The 14,471-nt window shown below is 43.5% G+C and overlaps 1 protein-coding gene across 4 annotated transcripts in view; it reads left to right on the top strand.

The window, feature by feature from the left end:
• LOC143297460 (E3 ubiquitin-protein ligase NEDD4-like) overlaps positions 1–14,471 on the top strand; it is a 70,585-nt gene that overhangs the window by 14,633 nt on the left and 41,481 nt on the right. For 3 of the 4 annotated variants that reach the window (XM_076609854.1, XM_076609852.1, XM_076609853.1), the window contains 3 exons: positions 11,145–11,230; positions 12,804–12,888; positions 13,959–13,997. In XM_076609854.1, coding sequence (XP_076465969.1) covers positions 11,145–11,230; positions 12,804–12,888; positions 13,959–13,997 — 210 coding nt within the window. Of the gene's footprint in view, positions 1–10,865; positions 11,054–11,144; positions 11,231–12,803; positions 12,889–13,958; positions 13,998–14,471 lie in introns of those variants that run through there. The other variant, XM_076609855.1, reaches the window with a different exon arrangement.

Genomic DNA, 14,471 nt, shown 5'->3' with positions numbered 1-14,471 from the left:
GATTTAAACTCCATAAACAATTCATTGCCTGATGTTTTCCTCTTTAGACCGTTCAGTCAACTTGTTCCGGGCACCAATATCAATCTGCTGATTCTGTCATGTTTTGTGCATGTTGTGTATTCAGTTGTTCCCAGTATTTCCATTATAACTGATCACGAACACGATCTGACGTCGATTACGGGATCGTTAACGTGCATATTTGATCCTCTTCGCGCGCTTGCAAACGGGGGTTCGTGGGCTGGGCACTGTCAGGTTCGCACGGACATCTGTTGACCAGGAAGGATGGGAACAATATCCGTCCTTTATCCATCAGACGCTGCCAAGACTGGAACCCAGGACAAAATGTCACACACACGCACGCGCATACGCACAGTTAACCGAATCGCTCTGATCAGTCCCATCGAAAGGACCTCCCAGTTTCGGACGACAGGCACTCTATGAGCACTCCTGCAGAGCAACAAATAATTCAAGGTGATGATCCATTTACCATGTCTGCACAGCAGGCTCGATTCTGAACACTGACAGCAGTTCAACGCACCATTTTCTGCGGTCCGTACAATGCCTGCTTTTCAGCAGTACACATTAATAGATCTGGGAGCGAAATATGTCGTTTTCACAAAAGATTCATATCATAACGAGCGAGCTTTGCGCACGAGGCAGATAAGACTCTTCTGACATTCTATAAAAACTGTCTTTTTGACTCCCAGATCTGAATAACTTTTAAGTACAGACTGGCCTTTAAAAAAGAAGAAAAGAAAAAAGTTCGCTTCTGTGTCCTTACAGCGAAAACCATTGCTCACTTTGCGCAAGTGAAGTAGTGACGCATGTGGATAATTTACGTAAATTTATTTACAGAATTTAATAATAATAATAATAATGTTATTTATATAGCGCTGAATCTTGTGCAGAGACAAATCAAAGCGCTTTCGCACCAGTCATTCACACGCATGCATAACTCTAAAACTGTAGAAACTAAAGACAAGGAAGGGCAGGCAAAGGAGGCTATTTTGGGAAGAGGTGGGTTTTAAGGCCATACTTGAAAGAGCTGAGTGTGGAGACTTGACGAAGCGAAAGAGGAAGTTCATTCCAATCGCAAGGTCCAGAGACAGAGAAAGAACGACGGCCAACTGTCGAATGTTTGAATCTGGGTATGCGTAAAAAGAGTGGATCCGAAACCGATCGTAGTGTGCGAGATGGAGTGTAGAAGTGAAGGCAGCCGCAGAGATAGGAAGAGGCAGTTTTGTGAATACATCTATAACATAGAGTGCTGATCTTGTACTTTATTCGGTGTGAGACAGGGAGCCAGTGGAGATGTTGCAAAAGAGGAGTGATGTGCTCAGATCTTTTCTTTCTGAGGACGAGTCGGGCAGCAGAGTTTTGTATGCGCTGAAGGGACTGAATGGATGAAACAGGCAAACCAGGCAATAGAGAGTTACAGTAGTCAAGGCGAGAGAGAATGAGAGAAACGACAAGTATAGATGTTGTGTCAGTGGACAGATATTTCCGGACGGCACTGATGCGCCGCGGTTGACGGTAGCAGGACTGACATGTCTGACTGATAAATTTTTGCATGGACAAGCGATAATGCGGGAAATCGCATTATTAGCAGCAGCATTTATTGAACATTACTCATATGTTGTAGCGAAACATTTCGTTCCGATCAACTCGAGACTCAGCTGCCAGAAGAAACTAAGATTAATCCGTGCTACGTGCGCGAAATATGTTTTTGGTCAAACGCACGTGCAGCCTCTGGCAGTCCATTCAGTAATCCATTTTCTGCAAACCATCAAATGCTCCAGTTTATTCAGTCAAAATAATGTCCCAGTTTCCGCAGTCCAGCAGTGCCCCAATGCCTGCAGTCCACCAAATGACCCATTTTCTGCAGTCCAAAGAATGACCCAATTTCTTCAGTCCATTTAACACCCATTTTCTACAGTAAGTCCATTTCCTACATTCCGTGGCTGTGAATCACGTGAATTTGTATCTAAATTGCTATCGGTAGCAAATTCATGACTTTTTTGTGAATACCTCTCAAATGACACATTGCTAAGTTAATTACTTTTTGTCATTATTTTTTCTGCTCTCAGATTGCAGAGACTGGCTTGGTATTGCACGTGAATGAAAAAAAGTCAGTTACAGGTAATATTTTATTCTTCTGTAACGCTTCTTGCCATGGAAAAATTCTGCATGCCAGTCAGGTCAAAAGGAAAATGTTGAATTCTGATAACACAGTCACAAAATGGGTGACCGTGATTATGTCCCATACCTTGGATGATTATTTATGTACTTCCTTTTCCTGTTTACAGTGAATGGTTTTTCACGATTTTATTGGCCTGATTGATACACTGCAGTATCACAGCTTCGGTCTATACACTGTTCATTTTATCTGGAAATGTTAGGTTTCTTGTATGGCGTCTCTCTCTCTCTCTCTCTCTCTCTCTCTCTCTCTCTCTCTCCCCCTACCCCCCGCGCCCCCAGTCTCTCTCTCTCTCTATGTGTGTATCTGTCTGTCTCGAGTCTCTCTGTCTTTCTCTCTCCCTTCCCTACTTCTCTCACACACACACATGCACACGCACGCGCACGCGCGCACACACACACTCGCGCGCACACACACACACACACATACACTCAAACACACACACACACACCACACTGATACACACACACACACACACACACACACACACATACCCCCCTCCCACACAGGCACATGAACGCACGCACGCACGCGCAAAGAGAGATATAACATCTGTTAATATGCACAGACAACCAGCGAGTCACTGACGGGACAAGGTTGGGAGAGAGGGGGCGCGGGAGGGGGGTGGGGTGGACGTGGCAGACAGGCGGGGGAAAAAAGACGTGGCAAACACACACACACACACACACACACACAGAGAAAAAAAACAGAGCCCAACCGACTCCCGGCCAGTCTGGTCGCAGCATCCCATGACGGCCGGCCACAAATATATTGCCTTCTCGGATGCAGATGACAATTTGAACACCCGACAGCACACCTACTCGACCGCGAGGCATTCAGCAATGCCAGAGCACGACTACCCGCTACCATTTCTTCACGTTATAACCCACGATCCATTCTGGAGACTTGGAGGGGGAGGAGTGAAATCAATACGTTCTTGCAATCGATCTCGTATCAAGTACCGTCGTTGTCTTTGGAGTTGTATGGGATTTAGGGGCTTTGGGCCCACGTCGGTGTCGAGTCGCGGCCACACAGGGCCATATCCAGGGTGAAAACAATGTCATAAAATGACCCACACATGGAAATGCTACCACGTCGAACAATTGAACACTCAGAATTCGTACTCCCGCCCCCTTTTTTTTTTAGTCTGTCTGTCTGTCTGTCTGTCTGTCTCTCTCTCTCTCTCACATACACACACACACACAAACACACACACACACACACACACACACACACACACACACACACACACATCAGTTGCGTGCCTGAATGCACAGACCGCCACCCAGGCAATGCATGTGAGGCACTGGTAATAATTATCTGTTTTTCTCTGTCTCTGTCTCCCTCCATGTCTGTCTCTCCCGTTCAGCTCAGTGGTGATTCCCTCTCCCCCCTCTCACTCTCTCTCTCTCCCAGAAGGGCCGGTGCCCTAGAGATATAAGAAATAATTATTGTTTTTGTTCTTGTTCTATCTCGTGTTCCATTGCATGTCTGCATACGCCCCCCCCCCTCCCGCCACCCCCACCCCCACCCCCGCTCTCTCTCTCTCTTTCCCTCTCTCTCCCTCTCTCAGCTCTCTCTCACTCTCTCCCCTCTCTCTCCCCAGCTTCACTCCTAGACCCCCTCTCTCTTTCTCTCATATATTTGTATATCACTCTCCCCCTTCCCCAACATTACCTCCTCCAACATTCCTGCCTCGATGTTTTGTGTGAATGATGGGATCAATAACATTATCTGCGGTACAAAGTTTCAGTCTAGACTTACAAACATTCCTACAACATTCATGGTCCTTGTAACGCTATCTGTCAATATGTAACATACATGCACAGGAACACATAAATTCACACACACACACACACACACACACACACACACACACACACACCGTGGCACACACACACACACACACACACCTACACAGCAAATACACAAAGCTCTCTCTATTCCACTCTTTCTGTCTCTCTGTCTCTGTCTGTCTGTCTGTCTGTCTGTCTGTCTCTCTCTCTCTCTCTCTCTCTCTCTCTCTCTCTCTCACTCACTCTACCCACTCTTTACCACACCCTCACACATATGTACATACACGCACGTGTACATGCACTCCCTTCCTCTTCCTAACACGCACACACACGCGCGCACGCGCGGGCACATATACGCACGCACGCACACACACATACATACATACATATGTGTATGTTTATTTGTTATTTGCGCTCGTGTTTTGTTTTTTTTCTATAATTTATTTGCTGTTTTTCTCGATAGAAATTCTTGTGTGTTTCTAGTAATATTATCCGACTTATCCCGACCCCCACGAGTTCCCCCATTTCTTCCTTTTTTGTATTTTCTTCTTTTTTTTCTGAGGGCAGGATGTAAAAATATAAGCTTATTCTTTTACCCTCAGTAAAGATTATTTTTACTTGACATGACTTGACGTAGACAGATAAGAGAGACGATCGCGCGCATGTGCGCACACACACACACACACAAACACACACACACACACACACACAACTCACACACACACACACACACACACACACACACACATACACACAACGCGCGCGTAAAAGAGAGAAAGACGATATCACACACTCGCACGCACACACAGACATCCACACACACAATCCCTATCCTTGTTTGTCATTTCCTTCATCCCAATGCCCTTGTGGAGTTCTACGTGATACAGTGTTTACAGTACATCCGTGTGTGCTCAGTATCGCAGGGAGGATGTGTTTTTAAACCTTGACAAATTAGCGTGTTGATAATTCGTGATGTCTGGACATTGGGTGGGGAATGGGATGGACTTTATGGTCCGGCGGTCTGTAAACAGAATAAAAAAAATTGAATCCTGGCAGATCTCTGTGTGTGTGTGTGTGTGTGTGTGTGTGTGTGTGTGTGTTTCTAATGTCTCTGTCTCTCTCCCTGTCTTTCTCTCTTTGCCCCTCTCCCTCTCCATCGCTTGTTTCACAGACAGACAGAAAGACACACACACACACTCTCTCTCTCTTCACCTACACACCCACACACACACACACACACACACACACACACACACACACACACACACACACACACACACACACACACACACATACATACATACATTCTCTCTCTCTCTCTCCATTGCATTCATTCTTCTTTTCTCTTTCTTTTATTCTTCTATTGTCGTTGTCTTTTTCCTTCCCATTTTCTCCTCCATTTTCTTCTCCTTCTTTTTCAGTTTCTACTTCGTTTGATTTTTTAATGATTAAAAACATATTTTATAGTTGTGAAGGCATGGTGAAAAGAAGCTTGTAGCTTATCCTTTTACCCTCATTTTTTTGTCCATTCATGTCTGAATACCCTCAATAAAACATTCGAGTTCCTTCTCTCTCTCTCTCTCTCTCTCTCTCTCTCTCTCTCTCTCTCTCTCTCTCTCTCTCTTTTCACCCCAACCGCACTCCCACAGGTAATAAGAGATCACACACTTATTCTCTCTCTCTCTCTCCTTCCACCTCTACCTCCACACCCGTGCCGACCCATTCTCTCTTCTACCAGCCCGTCTGTGTCTCCCCCCACCCCTGCCCCCGGCCTCCGGTCCCCGGCCCCCTTCCGTCACGCGCACCCCTCCCCTACCACCCCCCTCCGTCCGATATTAACCGAGATATCGCAGCTCACTGCGTTCGTGACAACCGTCGTTGGAGATATTGAAAAGAGCCGTGCTGTCCTGTCCAGGGTTTTCACACTTCGGAAAGTTAATTCTTTTCGTCTTCTCGATCGAATGTGCACGCGTCAATGCACATGTCAAAAATATATAAATTAATACGAAAATGAATACAATAGAGAGAGAGAGAGAGGGGGGGGGGGGGGGGGATTAATACGAAAATGAATGAGAGAGAGAGAGGGGTGTTTTTAGATTTCTTTCCATGAGCCGAAATTTATATGCATACTGGGTGTTCTCTCTCTCTCTCTGTCTCTCTCTTTATCTGTTTCTCTCTCCCTCGCTCCCCCCACCCGCCTCTCTCTTTCCAACCCTCCCTCTTCAGTTACATATCTATTAGATTTAATGTGCTGATATCATGAAGACATATATGAAACATCGAAGTACTATGTGTGACATTTTGAATGCTGTATTAGCTAGCTGTCTCTGTCTGTCTGTCTGTCTGTCTGTCTTTGTCTGTCTGTCTGTCTCTCACTCTCTCAGGCACACACACAGACGCGCGCGCGCACGCACGCACGCACGCACACACACACACACACACACACACACACACACACACACACACACACACACACAGAGGGACCTATATAAAAGAATGACCGACTGCTTGCCGAGTAGCCTGCCGTGCACACACCGCACGAAATACTGTACAAAATACACACAACCACAGCCCGCTCATCGCCAAACACAGCACCCAAACTGTTTTATGTAACCATACACATATAAATCAATAAATATACCAGACGGGTGAGAACCTTGGTTAGCACTCTCACAATACTCTCACAAATCATAACTGAGCTGTTGTTCGCAAACACGGAGGCAGAAAGGACAGGCAGTAAGAAAAAAAAAAATATATATAAAGAAAGATAATGAAACTATGATAAAGAGCGTGAAGATTTGGCTGGGGAAGCTATACTGAGAAAAGGTGAAAAGAAAAGAGTCGAGGGAGTAAAGAAACTGGAAGCAAAGATGCAACGAAATACAGAATAAACTTGAAGAAGGAAGACTGAATTGAGAAGGGTTGGCTGATGCGGGAGGGGCACTAGGTGGGTTCAGAAGAAAAAGAAAGGATTGGGGGATGGGGGATTAGTTTACATATATATATGTGTCTGTGTGTGTGTGTGTGTGTGTGTGCGCGCGCGCGCGCGATTATAATTATTGGTCCTGAGGCGCTGTTCAATTTTCTCTACGTGTGCCAATCTGTCTGCCTGTCCGCCTTGTGAGTGTGTGTATGTGTGTGTGCGTGCGTGCGCCTAGTGTGTGTGTGTGTGTGTGTAAAACAAAAACAAATTATGGAAAGAAAGGAACAAAAACAAAACTGAAGGCAAGTGCACACAGGCACATGCACGCACGCACTGACACCCACACGCACACGAGTGTACACACACACACACACACGCACGCACGCACGCACGGCACGCACGCACGCACGCACGCACACACACACACACACACACACACACAGCACACACACACACACACACACACACACACACACACACACACACACACACAAGCACAACTTGACGCATACACGCGCGCACACACATACATACACTTACAACGTGTGCGCGCGCTGTGCCACACACACACACTCTCTCTCTCTGTCTCCGGCTCTCTCTCTCTCTCGACAGACAGACAGACAGACAGTTAAGCAGACATGGAGAAAATTAAACAGCGCCTCAGGGCCAATAATTATAATCGACGGAAATTAAGATAAGCAAGGATGCTCAGCAATTATGCTGTGATATCGATTTATCGTTCAGTTCGTTGACTAACATCAATAACTTGCACACATGCGCATGCGCGCGCAAACTCACACACATAGTTTCAGTTTCAGTAGCTCAAGGAGGCGTCACTGCGTTCGGACAAATCCATATACGCTACACCACATCTGCCAAGCAGATGCCTGACCAGCAGCGTAACCCAACGCGCTTAGTCACACACAGACATGACACACACGCGCGCGCGCGCGCACGCACACACACACACACACACACACACACACACACACACACACACACACACACACACACACACACACACACACACACACACACTCTCTCTCTCTCTCTCTCTCTTCCTCTATCTCTCTCTCTCTCTCTGCCTCTATCTCTCTCCCACTCTCTCAACGGAAGACCCTGAAGCACAGCTGGAAACTGCCACTGATTCAGAGAATGACCAAAAACAGACAAAAGTGGCGGTTCTTCGTTGCTGCCATGCATACCACACTGATGGCATAATTGGCAGTGTAAATATCAATATCACTTCTTAGCACTTCACAAACGTACTTTTGTTATTGACGAGCGCATTAGGGTGTTTGTAAGTGCAGTTTAAATGTCCTAGGACTGCTGAAAATTTTTAGATATTTTGAAAGGGCTATGAAGATGTGCAAATAATATCATGATTATTGCTCATCCTGATTACGATGATTATTACAACGAAAAGACAAACTAAATAACACACATACTGACACATACACGCTCGTGCGCAACCACACATGTGGAGTGATGGCCTAAAGGTAACGCGTCCGCCTAGGAAGCGAGAGAATCTGAGCGTGCTGGTTCGAATCCAGTCACGGCTCAGCTGCCGATATTTTCTCCCTCTCCACTAGACCGTGAGTGGTGGTCTGGACGCTAGTCACTCGGATGAGACGATAAACCGAGGTTCTGTGTGCAGCATGCACTTAGCGCACGTAAAAGAACCCATGGCAACAAAAAGGTTGTTCCTGGCAAAATTCTGTAGAAAAACTTCGATAAGAAAAACAAATAAAACTGCACGCAGGAAAAAATACAAAAAAAAAAAAGAAAAAAAAGATGGGTGGCGCTCTCAGTGTATCGACGTGCTGTCCCTGGGGAGACTACTGAGCAGCCCGAATTTCACACAGAGAAATCTGTTGTGAGGGGAAAAAAAAGAAAAGAAAAGAGAGAGACAATACGAAACTATACGAAAGACATACACACACTAACGCACTGCCGCACGCGTACTGTTTTCACACTCAAACACTCACGCTCACGCACATACACACAACGGCGCACACGGCACACACACACACACACACACACACACACACACACACAGAGGTCAGTGTGACAATGACTGACGGCCCGGCAGACTCGTCATAGTGATAATGATATTGTGACATAGTGTTCACTATCTTGCCGCAGCTAAATCGGTGAATGCCTTGTTTCGCAATTGACACGCCTGTGGTGCATGTCTGTTTCCATTCCAACGAAGGCAGAAATTGCGTGGCTCACGCACACTGTACTGATTTGACCTGAATGTGTGTGTGTGTGTGTGTGTGTGTGTGTGTGTGTGTTAGTGGTATCTCTCTTACCTATGTGTTGGGTATGGTGGGGTGGGGGTGAAGGGCCATGTTTGTTTGTGTGAGTGTGTTTGGGTGCGCGCGCGCGTGTGTGTGTGTGTGAAACCCCCGCTCTCTCTCCCTCTCTGTCTCTCACATCTCTCTCTCGTGTGTGTGTGTGTGTGTGTGTGTGTGGTGCGTGCATGCGTGTGTGTGTGCGTGTTGAGCCGGTGTGTGAGTATCACGGTGCTCGCATAAGTCAGTATAGGTATCTGATTACTTTTTCATTTTCAGATACTGCGTTTTGTTTTTTCAGCTTCAATCCAGTCTCACTGGGGGAAAAGGGCTATTCGTGCAATTTGCGCGTTGTTGGAATGTCAGTTTTTGGTCATATTCAGTGTAACTTGATGAAAAACAGCTTCAGAGAAAAAGGTGCGTCATGTTAACCGGGTTAACTATAACCGGGTTAACTAGTGCCGCGGCGTGGATAATTTTGTAATGTGTGATGACTCGGTGAAGCACATTCTCCTCCTTAAAAAAGAAGAAAAAAAGAAAAAGAAACAAAGAAAAAAAAAGAAAGAAAAAAGACGCAACTGAGAAGCCCACTGAAGTTCACTTATCCTCTTAAATGAAAAATGTCAGAACTAAGTTAGGATAACAGGGCATTGTAATACAAAATATGGTACAAGAATGCAAATGTTTTTTTTTTATTTCCAGCGCGCGCGCGCACACGCACACACACACTTCACACAAACAACGGCCGGAACAAAAAAAAAAAAGAACCAAAAACAAAACAAAACAAAAACGGCCAAAACAAACCGGCATAATCATCTTCACCATCATTTGTTGCTTTTGGTGAAATCGGGTATCTACACCCAAAAAGCACACACGCAAGTACTGAGACTACACGGCGCGTGCACACATTCTACACACTGATACACTGCGGCACCCCAACCGCGCACGCGAAACTGCACACACACACACACACACACACACACACACACACGTGACGTCACACACACACACACACACACACCGGCCGGCAGAGCCTCCAGTCGGGGACACAGACATACACACACGTCAGTCACAGACATACACACACACACACTCTAACACACACTCGCTCACACACACACACACACGGCACACACACGCACGCGCGCACACCCACATTGGCACCCACAGATGTACTGACAGACAGACACACACACACACACACACACACACACACACACACACATTTATATGAATATACACTGACTCGTGATGATGAGAAGACGACAGGAGATCGATCGAGGGGTGGGGGTAAGGAGTGAAAGAGACACAGAGAAGTAAACTGACCACTATTTCAAAACTGAACTGAATCTTCACACAGACTTTAATGAGAATCTTCATTTCAGAGGACTGTTTATGATCCACTCCTCTTCTGAAACGTGTCAACACAGCAAAGTATTAAATCACAGTTTTTCCTTCTGTGAAAAAAAAAAAAAAAAAAAATCGAAAAGAAACACGCAGGGACAGCAAATTCGTGAAAGGATGATAGAAAGCAGAGAGAGAGAGAGAGATTCAATAGCGCAGTTTCTTTTTGTATTGCACATTTGAACTAAAAACGTTACTGTTATGCTCATGTGACTCTTCAAACACGAGCACTTGCATAACATCACTCCCTTCTCCGCAGCAGACAGCTGTTTGGCCATTTCACAACATCCGGGACCCACACTACTTGTTGTGTTTTCGTCATCACTAGTTGTGCACTGTCTACCTTGTTGATAACATCTCACTTTTCCCTTTTAGGGTTGTTTTTCAGATTTATATGGCTTCAAATTCGGAAATTTTCGGATTACCAGAAATTGAGGTATGATATAATTTCATCTTTCGATCGAACACGCTTGTGATTTAAGCAAAATATTTCTTGAGCCTAAACGATCGTCTGCTATGCATTGCAGAATGATACCTTGGGCACCACCCGATTGCTTCGGATCAAAGTCATTGAAGGTGTAAATCTTGCCAAAAAGGACATATTTGGTGCAAGGTAGGTGAAGTTTTGCTCTTCTTGTTACTTTTGGTCGTGCGAAAAGCGTTGCGCTTATCAGACAAATGTTTGCATAACGATGGGCGTGTAAACCAAGTGTCGCAGAAAATTCATCGTTGTCATCGGCATGCTGTCTCCTGACCCAGATTCAGTAAAAAATATTTTAAAAATAAATAAATAAATAAAGATGTTTGCTATGCTTAGCCCATTTGCTTTTGTGGGTTTTTTTTACCCCTGGAAACAATAAGGCACCTTTGTTAAGAACATGAACCAGTGCACATGTAGCACAATGAAAATACCCCCCCTCCCTTAGCCCATGCAATAATTATGGCAGACTCTCATGTTTGATAACGAAAACAACCCCTACATCATAGCATGTTACCATTTAGTGGTCAAGGCCAACGTCATTCATAACAGTGTGTGGTTATGTGATGTTTAGTTTGTAGCGCCTTCTGTTGAGTAATAATGCACACACAGTGTCATTCATCAGTAATAACAGAACTAAAGACAAAAGAGTGGGACTGTACCCAATTTTATTGTGTGCTTACTTACATCACACATTAGCGTGTGTCTACAGTACAGGAGAAGACCAGCTGATGTCAGTATTTTACATGTAATGTATTATGTACACATCAGCTTGAGTCCATAGGCTATAAGTAGCTGAGGTCAACATTATTGTGACGAATCAGCATGTTTCCACTGAAGAGGCAAGCAGAGTTGAGCATGACTTGTGTTAACATGCCAACAGATATTAGTATAATGTTACTGTTCTTAAGGATGCCTTCTTCAAAAGGCAGTTTACAAACTGTATGAAAATAAATTTTATAGGCAGGAAAACTTGGAGAAAATAACTTATGGCTAGTGGGAGACTATAAGTTATGGGACACCAGAAAAATTGACTCCCACCCCCAACACCCCCACCCCCCCACCCCCCCAACCCCCCAAATAGTGTCTAGTTTTCTGGTTCATTTTGATGTATGTATAATATGTTGAATCATTCACTTTCTGCTGCACTTATTTACCCATTGGATATGTAGATGCTGACAAATTGTAGAACTGTTGATAAATCTAATGTTTTTCACTTTTTGGTTTGATTGCTTTTTTTTTTTTTTAAGTCTGAAGTACAGTTTTACTTTCAGATGCTTGTAAATAACTTCATGAGTTCATGGTTTTGACAGTTGTGACAAATGAAAGAAAAACAACACAGTTGGAATATACTATCTGTTAGTCAAAAAGAAATAAGGTGCTGGTGTGCAGTAAGTTGATTAAAAGAAAGAGTATGACACTTAAAAAAAAGAGTATGACAAGTGGAAGAAAAACAACACAGTAGGAATACACAGTCAATTGGTCAAAAAGAAAGGTGGTGCTGGAATAGCAATTTGTTGACAGAGAGAGAGAGAGAGAATGACAATTCAGTTTACAGAAATTTTTTAACAAATAACAGTCTTTGAAAAAGAACAAAGAGAGAGAGAGAGAGTGGGGGAGAGAAGTGTATGATTCATTTGTTTTTAATAATGTTGTTGTTGTTTGACATACATTAGATTGGTAACATGTTACTTTACTTTTTTTTCAGTGATCCTTATGTGAGGGTTACATTATACAGGGGAGACCGGGAGGATGGACTTATTGACACAAAACAGACCAAAGTGGTGAAAAAGGTAAAGCATAACTGTCCATTCTTACTCCGAAGAAAGTATATGGGTGCACTCTGAAGAAAGTATATGGGTGCTTAGCAAAATAAAGGAGAAGTACAGAAGTTGAATGGCTAGTATGATTAGTTGGCTTTCTGCATTTTCTCCAGGTGGCCGGGGGTTCAACTTTTACCAGCCCTTGTGGATTGAGTGTGATGATATTTCCAGTTTCCCTGATTGATAAATGTAAAGGCTAACAGTAATATTTTAGTTTTGAGTCCCTTTTTCTTATGTACACACCACTAAGATTTTAAAAACAATAAAATGTGCTGTCTGTGTTGCATTTGTATGAGATTTTTGTTTAAAAAATGATGAGAAGAAGGGGCTCTTCAAAATAAAACAAACCAGGGTGGTTAAAGAAAAAAGACTGAGAGAATTTGATAATCATTAACCACAGCTGAGCGTCTGCATGTGAATGTTTTGCAAGAATATGACAACTTTGCCAGAAAACAAATTTCTTTTTCATTCTAGGGAAGTGTGTGGGCATGTATACCTGTATGTGCACCCTTGTGCTTATATGTTTGTATCTGTGATACACATATAGGTCGGTGTAGTCGCATGTACTTTTTCAGATAAGATACATCCCTTTTTATTTTAAAACAGGTTATTTCCAGATTGGAATAAGATGTAGTTAAATAGTATTTGCACTCGAACAAGATGTAAATCGGTGAACACAGTACAAATTAGATTTATTTGCACTTGAAGTTAGTTGAACAAGATGAAAATAAGTATTATTTGCACTCATTGTATTACACACAAAGCTGTTTATTCTGTTACTCTCTGTATTGACACTCAGTGTAAAATGACACTGAATGCTGTTTACCCTTTACATTCAGAATCATTCACGGTCAGTAGTGAATTTAAACTTGTGTAATCAACACAGTGGATAAAGACATCTGACCATGGTTAAATAATACTAACACACTTAAGTTATAGAATGTCATCATGTTTGGAAGATGATTGTTATGATTATTTCCTTATAATCTTGGTTAAATACTTGGTCCATATATGGTTTACCTGACTTAATTTGATTTCAGACACTAAACCCCAAATGGAACGAAGAGTTTATTTTCCGGGTGAGTATATGACTTCACTTTTTCACTAGAAGATGAAGCATGCAGTGTGCCATGTAATCATTCTATATTTCAGTGATTCTGACCAGAACATAAAAAAGGATGCATAAATGCGCATACTTTTGCTGTACCCTAATAGTTACACACCCAGACACAGATTTACAACAAAAGCATATGTAATAAGTAAGCTGAAGGGGAGGAGGTGGGGAATCAGTAATGCTGGAAACACACCAAAATAGCTAGAGTCCATCTACATAATTAATTTGAACAAGGAAAAGTTACAATATTCAGCTAATTAATATTCAGCTAATTGATTAAGATAACAAATAAATGAACAGAAATAAAGAGCATTGCCAGACCATGTGCTATCATGACATGTAAATAATTTAGGTTGAATAGGTAATGTCCTCTGGCTAATTAATCTAGTATGTATGTGGAAATTGGTATCCACATGTCAGATATGACTCACTTCTGCAG

This window comes from Babylonia areolata, chromosome 22, assembly GCF_041734735.1.
Source record: "Babylonia areolata isolate BAREFJ2019XMU chromosome 22, ASM4173473v1, whole genome shotgun sequence".
Classification (NCBI taxonomy): Eukaryota; Metazoa; Mollusca; class Gastropoda; order Neogastropoda; family Buccinidae; genus Babylonia; species Babylonia areolata.
This window is presented reverse-complemented; position numbering and strand designations above follow the sequence as displayed.